This window comes from Oryzias latipes, chromosome 10 (assembly GCF_002234675.1).
Source record: "Oryzias latipes chromosome 10, ASM223467v1".
NCBI classification, from domain to species: Eukaryota; Metazoa; Chordata; class Actinopteri; order Beloniformes; family Adrianichthyidae; genus Oryzias; species Oryzias latipes.
The window spans coordinates 20,589,882-20,609,625 of NC_019868.2; the positions used below are offsets into that span (position 1 = coordinate 20,589,882).

The 19,744-nt window shown below is 38.4% G+C and overlaps 2 protein-coding genes across 2 annotated transcripts; one reads left to right on the top strand and one right to left on the bottom strand.

Annotated features, from left to right (window-relative positions):
- Positions 1 to 192: 192 nt before the first annotated feature.
- On the top strand, positions 193 to 3,493 carry lsm11 (LSM11, U7 small nuclear RNA associated). Its single transcript, XM_004073411.4, has 4 exons — positions 193 to 717; positions 973 to 1,112; positions 1,191 to 1,274; positions 2,961 to 3,493. Exons 1-4 carry the CDS (start codon positions 291 to 293, stop codon positions 3,282 to 3,284), a joined length of 975 nt encoding a protein of 324 aa, XP_004073459.3. The 5' UTR covers positions 193 to 290; the 3' UTR covers positions 3,285 to 3,493.
- Positions 3,494 to 7,857: 4,364 nt separating this feature from the next.
- Positions 7,858 to 19,350, bottom strand: LOC101169791 (clathrin interactor 1). Its single transcript, XM_023959320.1, has 12 exons — positions 19,115 to 19,350; positions 16,282 to 16,386; positions 15,449 to 15,545; positions 15,163 to 15,271; positions 14,766 to 14,930; positions 14,504 to 14,684; positions 13,724 to 13,940; positions 13,537 to 13,627; positions 12,418 to 12,483; positions 11,658 to 11,959; positions 9,859 to 10,051; positions 7,858 to 9,780 (listed from the first exon to the last, which is right to left on the bottom strand). Exons 1-12 carry the CDS (start codon positions 19,153 to 19,155, stop codon positions 9,470 to 9,472), a joined length of 1,878 nt encoding a protein of 625 aa, XP_023815088.1. The 5' UTR covers positions 19,156 to 19,350; the 3' UTR covers positions 7,858 to 9,469.
- Between the last annotated feature and the right edge of the window lie 394 nt (positions 19,351 to 19,744).

Sequence of the window (19,744 nt, forward strand, 5' to 3'; positions counted from 1 at the left end):
GTTCTTTAGTGACATCTTGTGTTCAATTGTTGTAATTTAACTTTCTTTTTTTTTTTTTTTAGCACCGGAGGTTGTGGGACTTGTAGTTGAAAAATTATTTCAGATTCTATTTTTAAATTGTATTTATTTCAATATCAAGCAATAAGTCAAATGTGAAAATAAACAGTCAATAATATAAATGATGAACGCCAGTTAAGTTTAAATGAGGGAACACGTTTTTTTTTTTAAGTTTGAGTTTTCCCAGCATTCATTGCTTCTGCAAAATCCGCTCTTTTGCGGTTGTTTCAAATATGGAGGAAAGAGAAAGAAAATCCGTTGAACCAGACCATAATGTGACTGAAGCAACGTCTGCTGAGGGCGCAACGGGACGAGACAACGAGAGCAGCGACCCCGCGGACAAAATAAACGTCTGCTCAGACAACTTTGATCCGCTTCTGGCCCTGTACTCTTCGACTGCGCCGCCGCTTCCTTTCCCAAACATCAAGTGCTTCAACAATGTGGCCGAGTACGAGAGCTTTCTGAAAGGCGGTCGGGGTCGAGCAAAACCGGAGAATGTCGAGAAAAGGCGACGAAAAGCGCTGAAAGGAGTCGCGGATCCGGAGCGCATTGACAGACTGAGGAAGCTGATGGTTTCCTCCTCGCAGGAAGGAGAGGGTAGCACCGCGAAACCGAGGAGGAAGCAGAAGATTCTGAAAAATGTCCTGACCAGGATGCCCCGTAGGTTCAGAAACACGCCTGTAGTTCACTATATCATATACATATAAGTTAACCAATCAGCTTAAAGAAGAATAACCTGAGTATTGTTGGTAATTAATAATAATATCCCAGTTTATAACTGATCAGAGAGTTCAACACACAGCTTTTGTAGACTTTTAAAGTTTGAGGAGTAAACATATAACATATATTTTTTAGGAAAACATCATTTAAAAGGGTTTGGTTTTTATGTAATTGCTCCATCTTCTGCATTCTCAGTGTGCAAGGGGAGTCCTTTGGGTGAACTGCATCGCTGCATCCAGGAGCGGATAAGAATCAAAGTTCACATCAGGACCTTCAAAGGAATGAGGGGCGTGTGCTCTGGCTTTCTTGTGGCCTTTGACAAGTTCTGGAACATGGTTGGGAAATTCTCTCCATTCTTGTTACCTTCTTGGATTTGTGACAGGAGTGTTTATGTTGTCATTTCTCCCCGACAGGCTATGGTGGATGTGGATGAGACGTACAGGGAGCCGCTGTTCGGGGAGGCGTTGTACCACGAGAAGGCGCTCACCATTTCACGGGTTTGTACTCACGGAAAAACAATAGTAATATTTTCATAATTATGGGCACCAATTACTACTTACTCACTGTAAAAAGTGTAATAAAACATTTGGAGGTTGAGGTTTAAAGATCCACTCATTTTTGAGTATTTCTTTATTCAAATTACTATGAAACAGGAGCAGACGAAAAAAGGCAATTGGAAAAAGCTTGAACGTGTGACGTACAAGTCACTACGGCAAGCCACAAGGTCCTTGCTCCATTCTGACGTACGTCTTTGATTTCCCCATTCGAGCTGGCATTCGGCTCAAAACTGTGCGGCGATGTTGCTCCCATTTTTGTTGCACCGGTAACATTAGGTTGGGGTTGTGAGGGGCTGACGGGAGAGAGTGTTAAAAAAAAGGGGGGGGATCATGGGAAGTAAGGCCAGACTTACTCTGTGCCAACATTCCAACCCAGAACTCAAAGACAAATTTTATTTTATTTTGGCTTAAAACGACATAATCATATAATTAAAAGACCACTGGGAACGCTTTCATAAAAAGATCTAAAGATGATTGGAGTTCATCTTTAAATATTTGCAGCATATAGAAGGATCTTAAACCTCCTAAAACTCTGGATGCACATTTGGGAACATTACATTTTTGAGTTTCGTCAACATAAAATTTAAAATTATTGTTTTGTGATATCGGCCTGTGCGACAGACGTGTCGCAAAAGACAGCATACACTGTGATAAATGATTAACTTTAATGTTTACACAAATACTAAAACAACCTTATGGCACCTTAAAAGTATTTAAAAAAATCAAGCAAATCCCTTTATTCCTTTGACAAATCGGATGTGGCCCATGACATCGTTGACTAATCAAACAGACTGCCATTATGTTACCTCGTATGTAAACTTGGGTCATTTGGAGTACAATATAAATTATGTTGACTTTTATTTAAATAGAACTGTTGCAATGAAATGGAAATGATGCATTTGCTGTTTCTTTTGGAATTTGTTCATGTATTTATAGCCATCACATTTATATTGCCATCACAATATTGATCATCAATATCGCACATCGCATGTTTTACTCATATTTTGCAGCAGTACAAAAGGGAAAGATAGTAAAAAAATATATATATATAGATAGATATAAATATTACTATTGACATCATGCATTATAAATTTGTCAAATCTGTTGACTTTCTTTTTCCTTTCAAGTAATTAAAAGGCGGAAAAATGACCTTTTCTGTAATATTTGAATAAAGCTTTTCCAAATTTCTTTTTTTATAATCAAAGTTTTATGTTGCAAAAATTGTTTTCCATAGAGAAACACATATTTTAAAAGGACATTTTTAAAATCCGTAATAAACTTAGTTGTTTCTACTCAGCCCTGTTCATCACAATCATGTAAAACATCCCATAAAAACTATTTATGGAATTTATAGTTTTTTGATAGATTTTAAAAGTAATGGTTCAGAAATGAATGTCTAACACTTTAGGACCATTTGCAGGAAGATCATGTTAGTTTTTAGCTTTGAATTTGTATCTTTTTTTTTGGTTGTTTATATGTTAATTTAAAGAGGAAATACTATATTTGTGTCTGTATACTTCTGGTTTTGTCCGTCACAGTGGTGGGTTTTATTACCACATTTGCCACACTCATTCATTCTTGTTTGCTCAACATTAAAAGGAATATTGCTGCCTGTGTTTTGTCCAGCTCTTTGAGAAGCTGAATCTTCAGGAAAGCCCAGGCGGGACTGACGTCCAGGAAAAAGCCGACCAGCATCCACCTGCAAATCCCAGAGCTGCCCCGGAAAGCTGCTTTGCTCAGATGGAGGGTGACGGCGCGACATCCCAGTCCGACCTGCCAGAAGCTATTAAAAGCAAACAGGGTAAACTCCAAGTCTCACTGAAGGCGAAGGACCCGCACATGCATCCGAAGGGGGAATCCCAAAAGTACGGGAAAGTCTACACACGCCACATCAACCAGCTTTTTATTCGTGGTGAGAATGTTATCCTGGTTAACCCACAGCCTCTCTGATTTATTCATCACCTCTCAGAAATTCACCCTGGAGTGAAAAAACCCCAAAAAGGTTTTAGGATGAAACACTGCCTGAAACATAATTTTTGAAAGAATTTGATTCAAATGAATCATATACTGACTGTTATATCATGTTGATATGAAGTTTTTTCCCCAGACCACCAGAGGAATAACCCTGGTACAGAGTAATAAACGCTTCTCAGCTCGAACCGCTGTGTTTTTCTTTTTACTTATTCTTGTTTGTCGACAGGAAAACCAACAAAAAGTGTGTGTTTTTTTTTTACCAGCAGGAGGCAGCAGGAATGCATCCCAGCCTCCTGTTAGGCTATTGTCATTTCAGAGAGCTTGTCCCTTTATGTTGCTTTTCCCGGTAGTTTGAACAAGAATGACAGCGCAGTCTCAGCGGACTTCATAAATGCATTATGAATAATTGAGTTTGTGAAGCTGGAGATTGCAGATGGCACTCAAAAGCTGTCATTTGTCTTGACGTCTCAGATTGCTTTTACTCTTTAATGGGCACATTACCCATAAAAGCACAATTTACTGCATCTCATGGAAGTTGTAAAGATGTTTTTTTTCCCTTTCTTTCTAAATGACAGTGGTTAGTTTCCTATGATGAGTGGAACTGGATGACTGCGTGCAGCTTCTGCATCTTCAAGGTCTGGAAAGAACTTACTTAGGATGAAATTAATCTTTGTATTTTTTTTTATTACCAGAAGTGGGACAAACCCCATCAGCATTCACTGAAAACGTATGCAGCTACTTCTCAAGTCTGCATCAGAATAATGTTAAAGCCTATTTATTAGTGGTCTCCACAGAGGGGAGAATGGGGTCAGCTCTTTAATCGACAGTGTTCGAAGTGCGTTTCAACAAAAATGGGTTCGCTTGATCAGACAGAGGTGGGTTCCTGATCATTTATCTGAAATTTTAAATACTAGAGCTTTATTCATTCATAACTAAGGATACTTGATACCTGGTGGTGGATATTTTAGACAGAAAAAAATTGATATTTTAGACAGGCAAAAAAAGTATTTAGCCACCCTCCAATTGTGCAAGTTCTCCCGCTAAAAGACGAGAGGCCTGTCATTTTCATCATAGGTATACCTCAATTATAAAAAAAAAAAAAACATCAGAAAAATCATGTCTGACTTTTAAAGAATTTATTTACAAATTATAGTGGAAAAATAAATATTTGGTCTCCTACAAACTGGCTCTTACAGACCTGTAACTTCTTCTGTAAGAGGAACCTCTGTCCTCCACGCACAGTGATGAAAGTCTTCCGGGAATTCCCGGAAATCCGGGTTTTTGAGCAAACCGAACGTACTTTCCGGGAAATAAAGACCTGATCTCTACGGACAAATCGCTTTCCGGATTAGAAAATGGTCTGAAATCAGCTAATTTTAGCTTTATTTTCTATATTTCTCCGCAGATCGCTTCCTCTATGGTCGTGGCCATCTTTCGTCTTCCCGGCCTAATTGACCAATGACGGGACGTTTTAGTTGCTTTCGGATGCGTCGACGGGTCTGATTGGCTCTGTCTGCACCACGTGGTCAGCGTGACTTGCTTCCCTAGAGACCAAAACTGGCGGACCCACGCTAAACTTTCACAAACACATCTGAAGAGTTTGCGATCAAATTTGTGTTAAAATAATGGCAGGCATCGTCATTATTGAGCGTGGTCACGACCTCAGTTGTGAGAAGACGATAAAAAACAAATTGAAGTGGTCTTGGCTGGAAAAAAAAAAAAGATTTTTAAGGTAGTGTAGGTCAAATACTTTTTTGTGTAAAATAATCTCAAAACCACATTTTGAAATAATTTCAATTTTAGTTTTGAGTTTCAGTTTTTATTTTGAATACATTTCTCTATCTAATTTATTTGTATTTCCTAATTACCATGATTTAGTTCAGTATAGTTAACATTAATTATAAGTATTTGATGGTTTGGACCCGCACTCCCTTAAAAAATAATGTTTACAATGTTTAGTTTAGTTTGTATGTTTGTTTTGATATTTCCCAGATTACTTAGTATTGGTGTTAAAGAATTGATGTATTATGTTATAGAATTATAGTTTAAAGCAGATCCCATATTTTGATGTAATTATAGTTTGAGAAAACAGTGCAAGTGGATGTTGTACATCAGTCATTTCTAAAGCAGAAATAATGTATAAATAACTGAGGTATTTTCATAGAATATCATAGTTACTGGTGTTCTTTTTGCCATTTGGGGCTTTGATGTTACTATATTTTAGCAATTGTATGTTTTGCAGCTTTAAGGAAAAGCGTAGATTGTAGGATTGTGTTACTTTGAGCAATTTTCCAAATTCTTTTTTAGGACCAGCAAGTCCTTAATGGAGAGTCAAACTAGGGGTTTGAATGACAAATCATGATGCTCCAATTAGTCTTAGTTTCTTGATAAAGAAGTGAATAACTAGCTGCCAGAATGCACCAGAATGCATCTAAGACCACGTATTTTTCCAAAATTTCGCTCTGTGCCCGCCATATCGCTCAAAGAAAAGTTCAGGGATTTTTTCCTTGCCTGACTTTCATCACTGCACGCATTACCTGCATAAATGGCGCCTCTTTGAACTCATCTATATAAAAGTCACCTGTCCACAACCTCAAACAGTCACACTTCAAACTTCACTATCGCCAAGACCAAAGAGCTGTCTAAGGACACCAGAAACAAAATTGTTGACCTGCACCAGGCTGGGAAGACTGAATCTGCATTAGGTAAGCAGCTTGGTGTGAAGAAATCAACTGTGGGAGCAATTATTAGGCAATGGAAGACATACGAGACCACTGATAATCTCCCTCCATCTGGGGCTCCTTGCAAGATCTCACCCAGTGGGGTCAAAATGATCACAAGAGCGGTGAGCAAAAATCCCAGAAGCACATGGGGGACCTAGTGAATGACCTGCAGAGAGCGGGGACCAAAGTCATAAAGGCTACCATCAGTAATACACTAAACTGCTAGTTGTTGGTAAGAATTTATTCGTTCTGTTTGGGTAATGAAGGAATAGCTCCGTTTGAAGTTTTTCAAGGTCCTGGAGTGGTCTAGCCAGTCTCCAAATCTCAACCCATAGAAAATCTTTGGAGGGATTTGAAAGTCTGTTTTGCCCAGCGACAGCCCCAAAACATCACTGCTCTAGAGGAGATCTGCATGGAGGATTGGGCCAAAATACCAGAAACAGTTTGTGAAAACATTGTGAAAACTTACAGAAAACGTTTGACTGCTGTCAATGCCAACAAAGGCTATATAACAAAGTATTGAGTTGAAATTTTGTTATTGACAAAATACTTTTTTTTTTTTTACAAATAAATTATTACAAAATCAGACTTTGTGATTATCTGCCCCCCCCCCTCATTTTGTGTCTCATAGCTGAGGTTTACCTATGATGAATTTGCAGGCCTCTCTCATCTTTTTAACCCTTGTGCTATCTTTGATGACCCCACCCTTACATTGACGTGTTCTCCCTACCATGACGCAGGTGGATTAAGGTGAAAAGGATTTCATGTAATCCATGGACACCAGTGATGATCACAAATCATCGAAGAACAAAGGTTCAGAGCACTGTCTAGTGGGTCTAGATGACCCAACTCCCAATGTTAAAGTGCCTAGGATAGCACAAGGGTTAAGCGAAGCAACTTGCACAATTGGTGGCTGAACAAATACTTTTTTGCCCCCCAGTAAAACAAATTCATATTTTTTGCTTCTCTTCTAGCTAATCCAAGGGTCTGCAACCTGAGGCCCCGGAGCCACATGCAGCTCTTTATCCTTCCATGTGTGGCTCTTTGTTTAAAGAAAAATGCAAACAAATTAAATAAGTTTTGGTTCATTTGTTTTAGTTAAATTTGTCAATTATGTTTAGATTCTTAAAGTGTTGGATGCGTAAAATGTTGGAAAAGTGGTTTATTATTGGAATAAACTTAAACCCCATTCTTTTGTTTTACTGCACAACAGTGTCTTGTTAAGAGGCTAAATTATCAAATGTATTTTTTTTGCATTTTTTTTAAATGCAGATATTTTTATTTACATGTTTTTATTGAAGGAGAAAAAGGTTAAAGGTGCACCAAAGTAATGATAGAAAATGCCATGTTTAACTTTCATTTGTAATTATATCTGCTGCAGGAGGATCTTATTTGATACACGGTGTGTTTTATTTTGAAAGGCACAGGTATGTGCTTCTGTCAAAACTTAAAGAAAATTGTTGAATGTAAAAAAATAACACTTTTATAACAAATTCTTTTGTAAAGATTTATGAATGAATGACTTAATGGCCACAGAAACCTAGAGTGTGTTTTCCTAAACGGTGAGGTGGGACTTTGCGGCTCTCACTGGGTTTCGGTCCGTAGGAAACTGTTCCAAATGGCTCTTTTAGCGATAAAGGTTGCAGACCCCTGAACTTATCGGTTCCTTAAGTTTACCTTGAATTTATTTTCCAAATAGAACAACAAAAATCTTGCATTAAAGCAAATTTTTAATCAGGACCACATTGCTCCCATTTATGCCGCTTGAAGCGCTTTTGAATGAGGCTAATGGCGTAGCACCCAAAATAACACACATCATTAACAAATTTCAATCATCCTTTTGTTTTTTTAATGTCGTCCATCAAGAATCTTGATTAAATCATATCAGAACGATGAATTTTGCAAAATTGTCTCAAAAGGATTTTTTTTTCTTTGATATATACACTTGCATATACTAGTGTTTCAGTAACAATCTCACTTTAGACAGGTCTCAAATGATTGAAAGTAGAAAAGGCATCAACATTTTCATTAGAAAAATAGCAGATTTTGGTCATTTGAATGCTTACGACATTGATCCAAGGCTGCAGTGTCGGCGTGCTCAGCAGAATGGGTCTCCCTCTTTCTATTGAATCACCTCATCCATGACATACCAGCAACATCAGGTTGGCGTGATTCTAAATCACTGAATTTCAAGGGTCAAGAGGAATCTTGGCAGGCACTTGAAGCACTGATAAGTCACTGCGTACAGCCATCATCGAACATACACGCTGTGGAGCTTCCCACAGTTCACACTGAGCTAACAGGATGTTCTCACGCAAAAGGGAACAATGCGCTGGATGGGTATAACGTCCATCGCAGCCCTTAAAACGGGTTCCTCTCAAACAAACAGACCTGGACTGCTTTGCTTCTCCGCGATTAAATAAAGAAGGTAATCAGCTGCAAGATCTGCTGAAGGTTTAAGGCATCAACGAACACAGAAAACAGTTTAATTTGGACTTCTGGGCAGAGAGCGCACCATCGGCTTGAGGCCGCACAGGTGCACAGTACAAAAGCTCCGTGTGCAGCCCTGCTACCCCCACAGGTCAATGGAAAAGGCTGAACATTTCTCAGGCACGCCGTTAGAATGAAAAATGACCTCCACACGAGGAGCTTTTTTACTGATTATCCTATTTAGGCATATTCTTCCAGAGTAAAATAGACATCAATAAAAAAAAAGGCCACAAAGGAAATCGTATTAAAGGAAATGAATTAAATTCAAAGCTCTCACTGCGATTCTTCCATCTTCACTGTAACACTTTTTAGCCACATCTGGACTGTGGACAACTATGTACAAGGAGAGCGCATGAACGTGTTATTGCTATAGGTCTCATGTCAGATTTGGTCTGTGTGACGCACGCCATCGGTGCCTCTCAAATATTAACTTCATAAGTTACGGTCTGGGCTGCAAATAGTTATGTACAGGAAGAGGACAGGATGGGAAAAAAAGTCACTAAATGTACATTAGAAAATTTAGTTAAATTAAAATAAGCAATCGTCTTATTTAAATGGGATATTGGTTTGAGAATCTTTCAGTTATAGTTGCAGCTACTTTGATATTATTGCTATTCTGGATATTTAAACTTGATTGAGGTTATAAAGCAGTCCATCCTGCAGTTTTTCCCCCCTCTTCTCTTCAGTGGCACCTTCTTCCCACCGACTAATTTGCAACCAGCAAGACACGATCATCTGTCCATTTTAGACCGCACTGATCATTGGTTCAATCAACACACATTCATTTAGATCCATGTGTCACTAGATAAACGTTTTAAAAATACAAAGATTGTAGGGTGTTGTGATATTTTTCAAGTACTCTTTGTTTGCAGCTCAGGAGGATCCTTCAGCGCTGGAAGGGAGACGGACTGCCAGCACTCTTGACGTTTTCTCTTCTTTCCGCCTCCGTCACTTTCCGAAGTTGCCAAAGTCAGCAAAGGCGTCGTGTTTGGGCTGTTGGGCCATGGCGGGGCTCATTCCCATTCCCATTGTACCAGGCATTCCCATGGCCATACCTCCCTGAGGCATTCCCATAGGCATACCTCCCTGGGGCATTCCCATGTTCATGCCCATCATACCCTGGTTAGGAGCCATACTCATCCCCATTCCCATTCCCATTCCTGGATGCATCATAGTATTAAAAGCTGGTCTGACTGGTGTAGGTCCAAGATTCATACTGGAAAATCCCTGAGCGAGCATATTGGCAGGTGCCTGGTTGCCTAAAGAGTTGAAAGAAAAAAAAAAAGTCAGAAAACAGAAGAGTATTAAAAAGCTAACTGCAATGGTGGCAGCCTCACCGTGCTGCAGGGTGTTGAGGCTGGGCTGGCTTGGTTTGGGGGGCTGCATTCCAGGGCTCAGGAAGTCCAAACTGATGTTGACAGTGGGGTCTGACCAGGTGGATGGGAGAGATGCTTTGGCTGCTGCACCTTGAGCGGGCACCCCCTGCTGCACAGACAGAGGCTGGAGGACACTTCCCATGTTCTGGATCGGCTATTGGGGGGAAAAAAAGACCAAACGTAATAAAAGAAACTGGGAAGCTAACAGAAAATGTCTGCCACTGACATGTTACATGAAAAATGTTAAAACTCTTAAAACTTTAGCCTGACCCACTTAACTGTCACTTTTTAGCACAAAACATAACTGGAAAAACGGGAACCGCTGCCGTTTTGTCGTTTGAGCAGGGTTTGATGTTTTGTTTTGCAAATACGTCAGCCGCCTTTTAAACAGCAAAATTCGACCATATGCAACTTTTGTTGTTGGTGAAACGCTTCCGAAACTCAGATCGCAATCATTTATTCACTTTCAGGGAAAGGGGGAAGTTGCGCGGGGGGGGGTCTCTTGGGATGATTGGCATCTGGCGAAGCTCCATGCTAATGCTTCATCATAGATTAGATTCTTTTTTCCCCCCCAATCACACATGGTATGTTTTATCACCTAGGGTTTCTTAACTGATGTGCTAAACAAGGAGTAAATGTGTCCAAAAAAGTAAGATAATAATAATCCCATTGATCCATTTCCTTCTTCGGCTGTTCATCACCATTTGTTATTTTTTCAACAGGCTAGAAATACCAGTTTCTTTGAACAAAGTGGACAAAGAAAATATATCCGAGTTAAGGAACATAAACAATAAGTTGTAACTTATTGGTCGAACTCATAAAATGTTTATACACACAACTGAGAGGATGAAATGAGTGTTTAAAACATCACATACTTTTATTTTTTTGAGTTAATAATTAATAAGCCAGCTGGTCCTCAAATGAGTTTATTTAGCAGACGGGTCTTTTCTGCTTAGACATTCAAGAACTAGTTTGTTTTGACGTTTCGGATGAAAACAGTCTTGATTAAAGGCAGCAGTCAGCCTAAAACAAGGTCAGTTTGTGCGATTGGCTATTTTTGTCTTATTTATAGAATCATTTTAATCGTGAGCAATTCAAAATGATTTGATGAATTACTAAGCTGGAAATTGAATTGCTCTAAAAGTATAGAAATAAAAGTCAATTATCAGGCAACTTTAATATGCAGACTACAGCAGGTGCAGACTGAAGTGAATGATACAGAGATTTCTGGATTTTGATCAACTAACATTACATTCATGACCAGTTTAGTTGTTTTAGCAGCTTTTAAAAGCTGTCGTGGTGTTTAGCCCAAAGACAAACTGAACCCAGCCAAGAGATGTACATTAAAGACCTTCTCTGATAAGGATTTTAACACATTTTTGTGGCATTTTTCTGATGATAGGGGACATATATAAAGAAAAATTAGCTAAAAATTGCATTTCTGATTATGTCTTTATTTTTTCGTGAATACGAAACAGATTGAAAAAGCTTATATTTGTGACGTAGAAGCTACAAGCTCCCTGCAACAGGGAGGGAAAGGGGGCACAAGGTTGCTCCTCACCCACAACTCAGAGGCGAATTTCTAATGAAATACTGCCGCTCTGCAGAAACTATTTTTTAGAAAATGACACTTATATAATTTTTTTTATTTTGGCTAAATAATTGCCCTTTTACAGTGAATAAGTGAGTAGAACAAAAGCTAATTGGAGTGGGTCTTTAGGGGTTGAATAATACGTCTTTGGGAGTGAATTCAAGCATACCTGTGACTTTGACAGAGGCAGAACTGTGGTGTTCATGCTCTGTGTGCTGCTCATGCTGACGTTGAGGCTCTGGGAGGAAGTGATGGACTGAGATGTTCCCAACAAGTCAAACTGGTCCAAAAAGGCAGGGGCAGCGGGCGGAGCTGAAACAGGGTTGGGGGCAGGACCTGCCGCCATGGCTCCGAAAAGGTCATTTCCACCAAAGTCTGCACTCTGAGCAGATGGCGGAATTTGACCACCAGGGAAGGCGTTCCATTCTCCAAAATCTCCATTGGGGCTTGTAGGTGATGTTGCTGCTGCAACTTGAATGGACAAAAAAGAAATAAAATGCATAAATAAACCATTTAGACAGTGATAGTGGTGAGTCTTTTAAAATAAGCAGAACGATTAAAAAAAAAGACCAAAAAAAAAACAGAAAAACAAAAGGGGAAGTTGATCTATGTCCAGAACATTCAGTGACCACAGCTGCTGCATTTTGAAATTTTCATTGAACTGGTCTGACTTGTTGTCTCTCCCTCTCCCAGAGCGTCCTCCACCCCCACCAAACTTCTTCATCTGTCCCTGTCTCCTTGTCATCCATAACAGGAGTTGATGTGTGTCTGTTCTTATTATGCATAGCAGGTAACAGGCTCCATATGGCCAGGCCTCCCTCCCAACAACCCTCTGAATATTCCAACAGTACAACTGCATCAGGACGGAATTCTCAACCACACATACAAAAAAACAAAAAAAAAAGTTACAAATAAACAAACAAACAAACCAGATCCTGAGAAAAGTCCAGCAGAGGCTGCAGGTGTAGCAAAATCAGCAAATCCACCAATCAGGTCTGTGTTGAGAAATAGAGAGAGGTAAGCCATTTTTGAACAGGTAAGCTCCAGATGTCATTCTTGTGTAGTTAGCATTCCTTCAGTGTCACAAGTGCAGGAGGGGGGAGCAGAGTGTGAGCAGCAGAAGAGGACAAACATCTGTTCAGCACTCCCACCATCTCCATTCACCAGGGACTTCACTAAAACCTCCTGTGTACTCAGTTCTTGTACAACAACCCTCCACCCCCACTACTAAAATGTAAAGCTAGTTTCAGCAGCTGGGCATGATCCCTTCAAAAAAAAAAAAAAAATAGCTTAGTGAGAGTCTGCAGCTCCTGCTATGTGTCTCATTCAGGTTCTTTCTGCACAAATGGATGTCAAAGGAGTTTGAAGGTAAATCTCTCCTTTCAGCAAACACTACAACTCTCTCTGGTTCCAACTCTTGCATTTACTGTTGCGATGTAAAAATGAGGTACACTGCTCCCTCGTTTGTTGTGGTGTGTAGTTACGTTCTAAAAATGACCTGCGATAGGTGAAATCTGTAGTCAGCTTTACTCTTTTACAATGATTAAGGCTGTAAAACGTTGTTTCTCAAACAGACTAACATTTTCACACTTTTCTGTCTTCTCTAAACTCTCAAAGTTCAAACCATAGATAGTGCCATGTCTCCTGCATTTAGCTTCCTTCCATAATATTTAGTATTATGGAAGGAAGCTAAGTGCAGGAGACATGGCACAGACAGAATTGATTGACAATCTTTACAGTCAATCAGAACGCAGAACAGTGAGAACTGTAGGTAAGAAAAAAAAGAGAATAGAATTGCAAAGAAAAATAAATCCCAGAAACAGAGAGGCCAAGAAAGGTAAACTGTGATATAGCAAGGGAACACTGACTGTACCATGTAAATTTGGCTTGTAGTGTAAAGACACTTTGAAACTCGATAATAAAAGTCCTTCATATATAAAAGACAAATGCATTTATTTTTATATTTACATTGTAAACTGACATTAATTTGATAATGTATGAGAGGACTTTACATTTCTCAAAACCTTTAGAGGGTAGTGCCATCATACCTGTGGCAGCGGGCTTGGTAGGTGTTGTGTCCACCATCAGAAAGTCATCAAAGCCTGTGCTGGAAGGCTGAGGGGCAGCTGCTGGCTGTGTCTGAAGGAAAGTCAAACGAAATACAAACTTAAGTCCTGTCATAAACCAGCCTGATGCGTTATCTTTGAATTTCACTTTACATTGTCACCTGGTTACCTGTTTGGCTGAAGTATCTGGGCTCTGGTCTCCTTTATAGTTAGCTGCAGCCCCAAGGTCAACTTTTTTGGACGGTCCCCCTCTTTTCCGTGTTGCCGTCGTCTCTGTTGCTTGGACGATGTGCACGCTCTTTGTTGTGACGGTCTCCTCTTCATCTTTAAAATCCTTCGCCGACTGACCGTTTCGAGAGGAACGGTCTTGCTGTTCTTCATTATCGCTGCAGGGGAAAAGCAACTTTTCAGCGTGGCTGTTCTCTGCATGAAGACTATTGTTTAGCCTGATAGTTTGACTGATGGGTTTCTGTTACTGAACTGGTTGACATAGCAACATTTCTGAAAGGTCAAACATTTAAATGTCACTGCAGACTAAACCACACCAAAGAATGTGCTAAATGGCCACAAAACTATACAATAAATATAAATGTATCAATATATGTTTAGGGAGTTTTTAAAGAAAACGGAACATCATCGTAGCATACAAATCCACAAACCAGGTTTTTAGCTGTGTAAAACTGAATGACATATTATGGCATCAACACCAAGAACATTTCAAATAATTGTTTCTTCCAAGAATTCCTAAGATGTCAAAACAATAATTTTGTGAGAACCTTTAACTTAAACACAAAACAGCAAAATAGAGGACAAAGAAAGCAGTAAACTGGACTTGTTTTATCTTGAATCTATGGCTTACTGAATTTTTACCTAGTACATTGAAGGAATCAGCCTGAATGAGTGAGAATCTTCACAGACACGTTTACACCAAACAGTATTTTTCTTCTACCTGAATCGGTCTGGTGAGTCATCTCGATCCTTCTTCCTGAATGTGTTTATGGTATCATTAATGGTGCTGCCAATTTTGTCACTGATTTCCCCCAACTTTTCACTGAAGGGAAATGGGCCTTTCTTCTCCCAGTCGTCATCCCACCTCCCCCTGTTGTCGCTCGAGTCGTATCGGTCACCAGCTAAAGAGAGTTCAAACTGGTTCAACAATATTCACGAGGAAAAGCTAGAAATAGTTTATTTATCACAGTGTTTTTACTTACAATAACCTCGGTACCCCATACTGTCTGAGGAAACACCGATGTATTTGTCTTTGTTCTTCTTAGCCTTTTTCCGCTCCTCCCTGAGCCGGTCATCATCCTGAATGAAGTCCACCATCTCCTTCACTTTCTGACGCACATTTATTCCTTGATCTTTCCCGTTCTCGTCTAAAATGAACGCAGTCGATGCAAAGATTTATACAAATCTTAAAATGATTTCTGGTACGAGGCACATTAGGTATTTCTGTTGATCTAAAGGTCAAGTCAGTTTAAATGTTCCTTTATTTATTAGACATCATAAAACCGTTTGTCATAAATATTCTTCCAAACACAAAATTTAAACGGAATTAATCTGCCTTAAAAAAGTACAACATGGATGAAAACAGTGATCATAACTTACCAACAAAGTGGTAGCTTTCTAAAGATCTCAAGTCATAGAGATGTTCTCGTGCACTGGTTACCACCCTTTCTGACCCGTTCCGGATTAGATGAGCCAATAAAAGCAGAGACTGAGGGGAAAAAAGGAACAAAAGCTTCAGCAAAATGTGCTTGACTGTTGATTGTGGTTTTAGCAAGCATGAACTTCAGTCTTTTGTTTTTGGCCTTCATCAAAACTGTGCTAAGCACTTTGGAGCCCTGCGTCACTTTTAAGAAGGTGAGTTTTGAGGGATTTTGCAACAGCAGACCTTGTAAACTCTCCTCCAGTTCTTCTTGTTGTCCCTCAGCATGCGGGCCCACAGCATGTTCATCACCTCTGGGAACTGCTCATACATGAAGGTGGCTCTGTTCATCCATCAATCATCCCAAAGGAGAAAAAGGAAGAAAATATTAACATTTTTGAAGGTTTGGGCAAAATCTCCACTTAGTTATGGAGTTCTAGGAATTTAAAACATTTCAGTCACTACAGCGGCCTTCAGTCAGTTGTTTTTATGCTGCATACCACAGATTTTACTACATGCAAACATGGTCAGATTTGACATGCTAAAAATATATTAAATGTTAAATTAAGACAAAAATAATCATTCAAATATTTACTGTATACTTATAACACCAAATATGTTGAACTATTCATTTTCTGACATTTTTTATGGAATAAAGAATTTAAAATAGCATGGACCTGAAATATCTTTTATATAAATGTTTTGATTGTGAAAATATATATTTACGAATAAATTGATCAGAAGAAAATACCTTGGAGTATTTTAACAAGCGCATGGATCCATTTGAGGTAATTATTGTTGAAACTTTTATTAATGCCACACTATGTTATCTATTCTCCAAAAAAGGAGGATTAATCTCATCAGATACTGGGAAATGTTAGATTTTTTAAATCCAGGAAGACTATATTTTGCAAACAGGTATTTTTTTGTAGGATCCAAAAATACACAAACACTAGGCTCAAGTAATGGAAAGAAAAAACTGCCAAAAAATGAAACTAAATAAGCAGAGGTTAGCTACAAAACTGTGGATTCTCACTTGCTCCAAAGAAAAACAAAAAACACTGTTCAACACTGTTTACCTTGAAATTTCAGTCATCATTTGTCCTGAAGGTCCCCAGGGATCATCATTAGTCGCCTCTCTGACTTTAGACTCAACCTCAGAGTAGTTCATCACAACATTGGTTCTATGGAGGGAACAAAATCAAACTTTATCATTGAAAATAATCTACCTTGAAAGGTAATGTCAGTACAGAATGCCGTCAGTCCTTGGACCAACAATATTAGACAATAATAGATAAAAGGTCTGCTTATGGTGATAACCACACCCCTACGTTTGTTATGTTACAGGCTAAAAATTACATCAAGGAGTGCTTGTTGAAACCAGAAATAATTACACAATTTAAATCCATCTGCAATGTTAACACATTAAGGGTTCCATTATTTTACTAAGTAAATGACTTAGTTTGCTGTGCTGACTGTGGTTAAACTAAAAAAAAAACTACAAATAAAAACGGAAACCAAAGGAGAGAAAGTCCCACATTAGTTTTCTGCAGAGCACAGAATTTGTTTTCTGAAGTTGCAAAACTTTAAGGAAAATTCAAGAAAGAGAAAAAAAAAAATTATGCATTAAAACCACCGCTGGTCAACAAAATGTTTGCACAGAATAATAGATGCAGAAATATCAAACAGGAAGAAGCTTTTGTTGTATGGTCATCTGTTCATAAACTCTTTTGAAGATATATGCTTTGGCTAACATATTAAACAATTAGATTTTCAATCCCAATTAGACTATGCCAGTCGTGTAGAGATTGAATCAAAGCATTGACTGGTCTTCAGTCAACACACATCCGGATAAACCAGTTCCCTAACCAGTTTTGCCAGAGTTTGCATGATGTGGAGTAGAATCTAATTTCAATTGGTCCAGAGCACGCAATATGTACAAAGGACAAAGGCTAGGACAGTTTTCCAACGTTTTAAGTTGCCTTATGAATTTGATACATTTGTATCAAATACATTTGTATCAAATTCAGGAAAGTCACTTTTTTATTTATGAGAAGTAAGCAAAATTGAATGATTCTATGTTTTTGGCACAAAATACAATGTTCTTTTAGATTTGTATTGCTCAAGGCACCTTCTTCGTGAACAACTGTCACATAGTCCTGCTGCAGCCTTTAGAAAGAGATAATAAATACCCTTAACAATTTGTCTTTAGCAGGCTGCAGTGTGAATAGGGCTCTGACAACTCAGCCTTGTGGCCCCAAAGAATGACAATTTTAAAAACAACAAATTATAATCCATAGTGTGTAATCTAGAAACATGGTATCCATACTTTAAGATTAACTGTATAAATGAAAACACAAGAGGACATTAAACTGTGAAGCAGCATTTTCTGTTAACAGAACTGGATTCTTTTCTACTTGACTGCAGCATAAACGGAAGTAGTGATATTATCAGTGACACACTTATCATGCAGCTTTCCGCTACAATAATGGTGACTAAAAACGGTTCTTTTACAACTATTCATATACCTTTGATTGGTTTTTTATTTATTTGCTGTTGTTGTTTTTTTTGTTAGTTTTTTTTTTACACACCAAAAAGAAATCATTTATTTTTTTATCCTATTAACAACTTAGCATCTGATTTCCTCTCCTTTCTAAAATTGTCTTATAAAAATAACTATCATACAAAATGTTAGACTACTAGAAGCTGAGCCCACCCAAAAGTCCATGAATAGACACATAAACATTTGATGTCTCAGTTTGAAAAATTAACCCTCTTAATATGGAGAGAAATTGCGCAACGGGCACACCATGCCCATGCTAAATCAGCAGCTAAATGTTAACCAAACTGCACAACAGAACATAGAAGAGCAACTAACCACAAGGCAGTACTCAACCTAAATGATGGCCATGAGATAATGTTCCTATACTACATTTTTTGAACTGCCTAACAAAGCAATCCAATGACTTGACGTCAACAGAATAGATCAAAATTGCAGTCTGTAGTCGAAATATTTACTAGAAGAAAAACCTTTATAGGTTTTGTGTAAATGGCATCTTGTTAAACAACTTTTTACTTGGGAAATTATTAGAATTTAGAGTGCAGAAAAGACATGTGAGGAAACAACAGAGCGCTGATCACAGATGAATAAAAACCAAGCCTAAGCAATGATAAAATATGACAAATTACATTTGTATAGTAGTGGGGTAAAAACTAAAACTTATTTTAGTTTGTATTTAATCACGAGTCAATTACAGGAGACTGTAATCTTACAGTACTTGCTCATTTTAAAATGTCCAGCAAGCGTTTAGATGTGTTAACGATGTGTAATAACTTTGTAACAATAACCAATCATCACAGAAGTTCGATAGAAACACTGAGCTTCACCTAGCTTATGCTGTCATAAACAGTCACGTCGAATAGTTAATAACTATTTTACCAATTGATTATTTAAACGCGTTTGAGATACTGTGGGTCAAACAGCTTTAAAAGAAATTATACATGAAATCTAAGAAATGTCACGGTAAATTATTTAGCCAAGGAGCTGTCAAACTAGCTTAGCTGGCTAGGCTGGTAAGCTAGCGACTAAGTCAAAAAGCTACATAATTAGCCTGCTGGCCACGGGAGTTAGCTTTAAGTTTTTTTCAGAAAACACAAGGAGGACATATTTGGTCAAATGTGTAAATAACAGACCGAATGACATTGAACAAAATGTTTAATCATGTGTGTGATATCTGAAAGGGACAATATCTTAAAAACCAAAGAGTCAGCTAACTCGCTGGTAGCTTACGAGCTAGCTAACTTGACAAAGTGACGTGACGTCAAACTTTTGGGTACGTGTCTCTTTCAAACAGGTGAACTACAAACACAAATTCCTCGCAATAAGATGCAGGTAAATCCCGGGATACTTACGCTTTGTCAACCAACTCCCTTACTTTCCACATGTTCAGCATCTTGGCTCTGTGAAAAGCGGCTTCTGAGCCTCGGTATAACCCTCTACTCCAAACGAACACCGAAACCAAACCTTGAACTCTGGATAGTAAACTACTCCTCACCTCCCTTTCAAGACAGGAGGCGCAAACGCACCACTCCGTAGATAATCACAGGTCAGAGCGGAACACAACCTTGCGACGTCATCAAAAGTGCATAGAGCAGCGTTGGCGTTGTAGTTCTCTGCTTAAATCAAGACACCTTAATGATATTAATCAAATGGGGACTTAACTTAATGGGAGAAACATGTTTTAATATAACTTTTCTCGGTTTTAGTAACAACAAAATACATTTCAATCCAGGTTTAATTTAAAAAAAAAAAAGTATTTCAGGAGAATCCTAAATGCTTGTGGGGAAAACCAACCACAAGAAAAAAGCATTATGACATTTAATTTGTTTAGTATACTTAAGTTAAGTAAGTATAGCAAGTATACTACAGACTGGGTACACATGTAGTTTAGGATTTTTTGTAAACAGTTTAAAGAACTAAACTTCAAGTTTACTACCTCACTTTTGGAATAGAATAAATAGTACACTTAAATGGAGATTTTT

Bases quoted from the DNA above. Each gene is read 5' to 3' on its own strand.
- LOC101169791 (XM_023959320.1), bottom strand. From the start codon at position 19,155: ATGCTGAACATGTGGAAAGTAAGGGAGTTGGTTGACAAAGC. The intron at 13,628-13,723 runs GTAACCAGGTGA...ACTTTCCTTCAG, and splicing joins CAGATACTTCAGCCAAACAG to ACACAGCCAGCAGCTGCCCC. The intron at 12,484-13,536 runs GTATGATGGCAC...TTCTCAACACAG, and splicing joins TACCAAGCCCGCTGCCACAG to ACCTGATTGGTGGATTTGCT.
- lsm11 (XM_004073411.4), top strand. From the start codon at position 291: ATGGAGGAAAGAGAAAGAAAATCCGTTGAACCAGACCATAATGTGACT. The intron at 718-972 runs GTAGGTTCAGAA...CTGCATTCTCAG, and splicing joins TGTCCTGACCAGGATGCCCC to TGTGCAAGGGGAGTCCTTTG. The intron at 1,275-2,960 runs GTTTGTACTCAC...TGTTTTGTCCAG, and splicing joins AGGCGCTCACCATTTCACGG to CTCTTTGAGAAGCTGAATCT.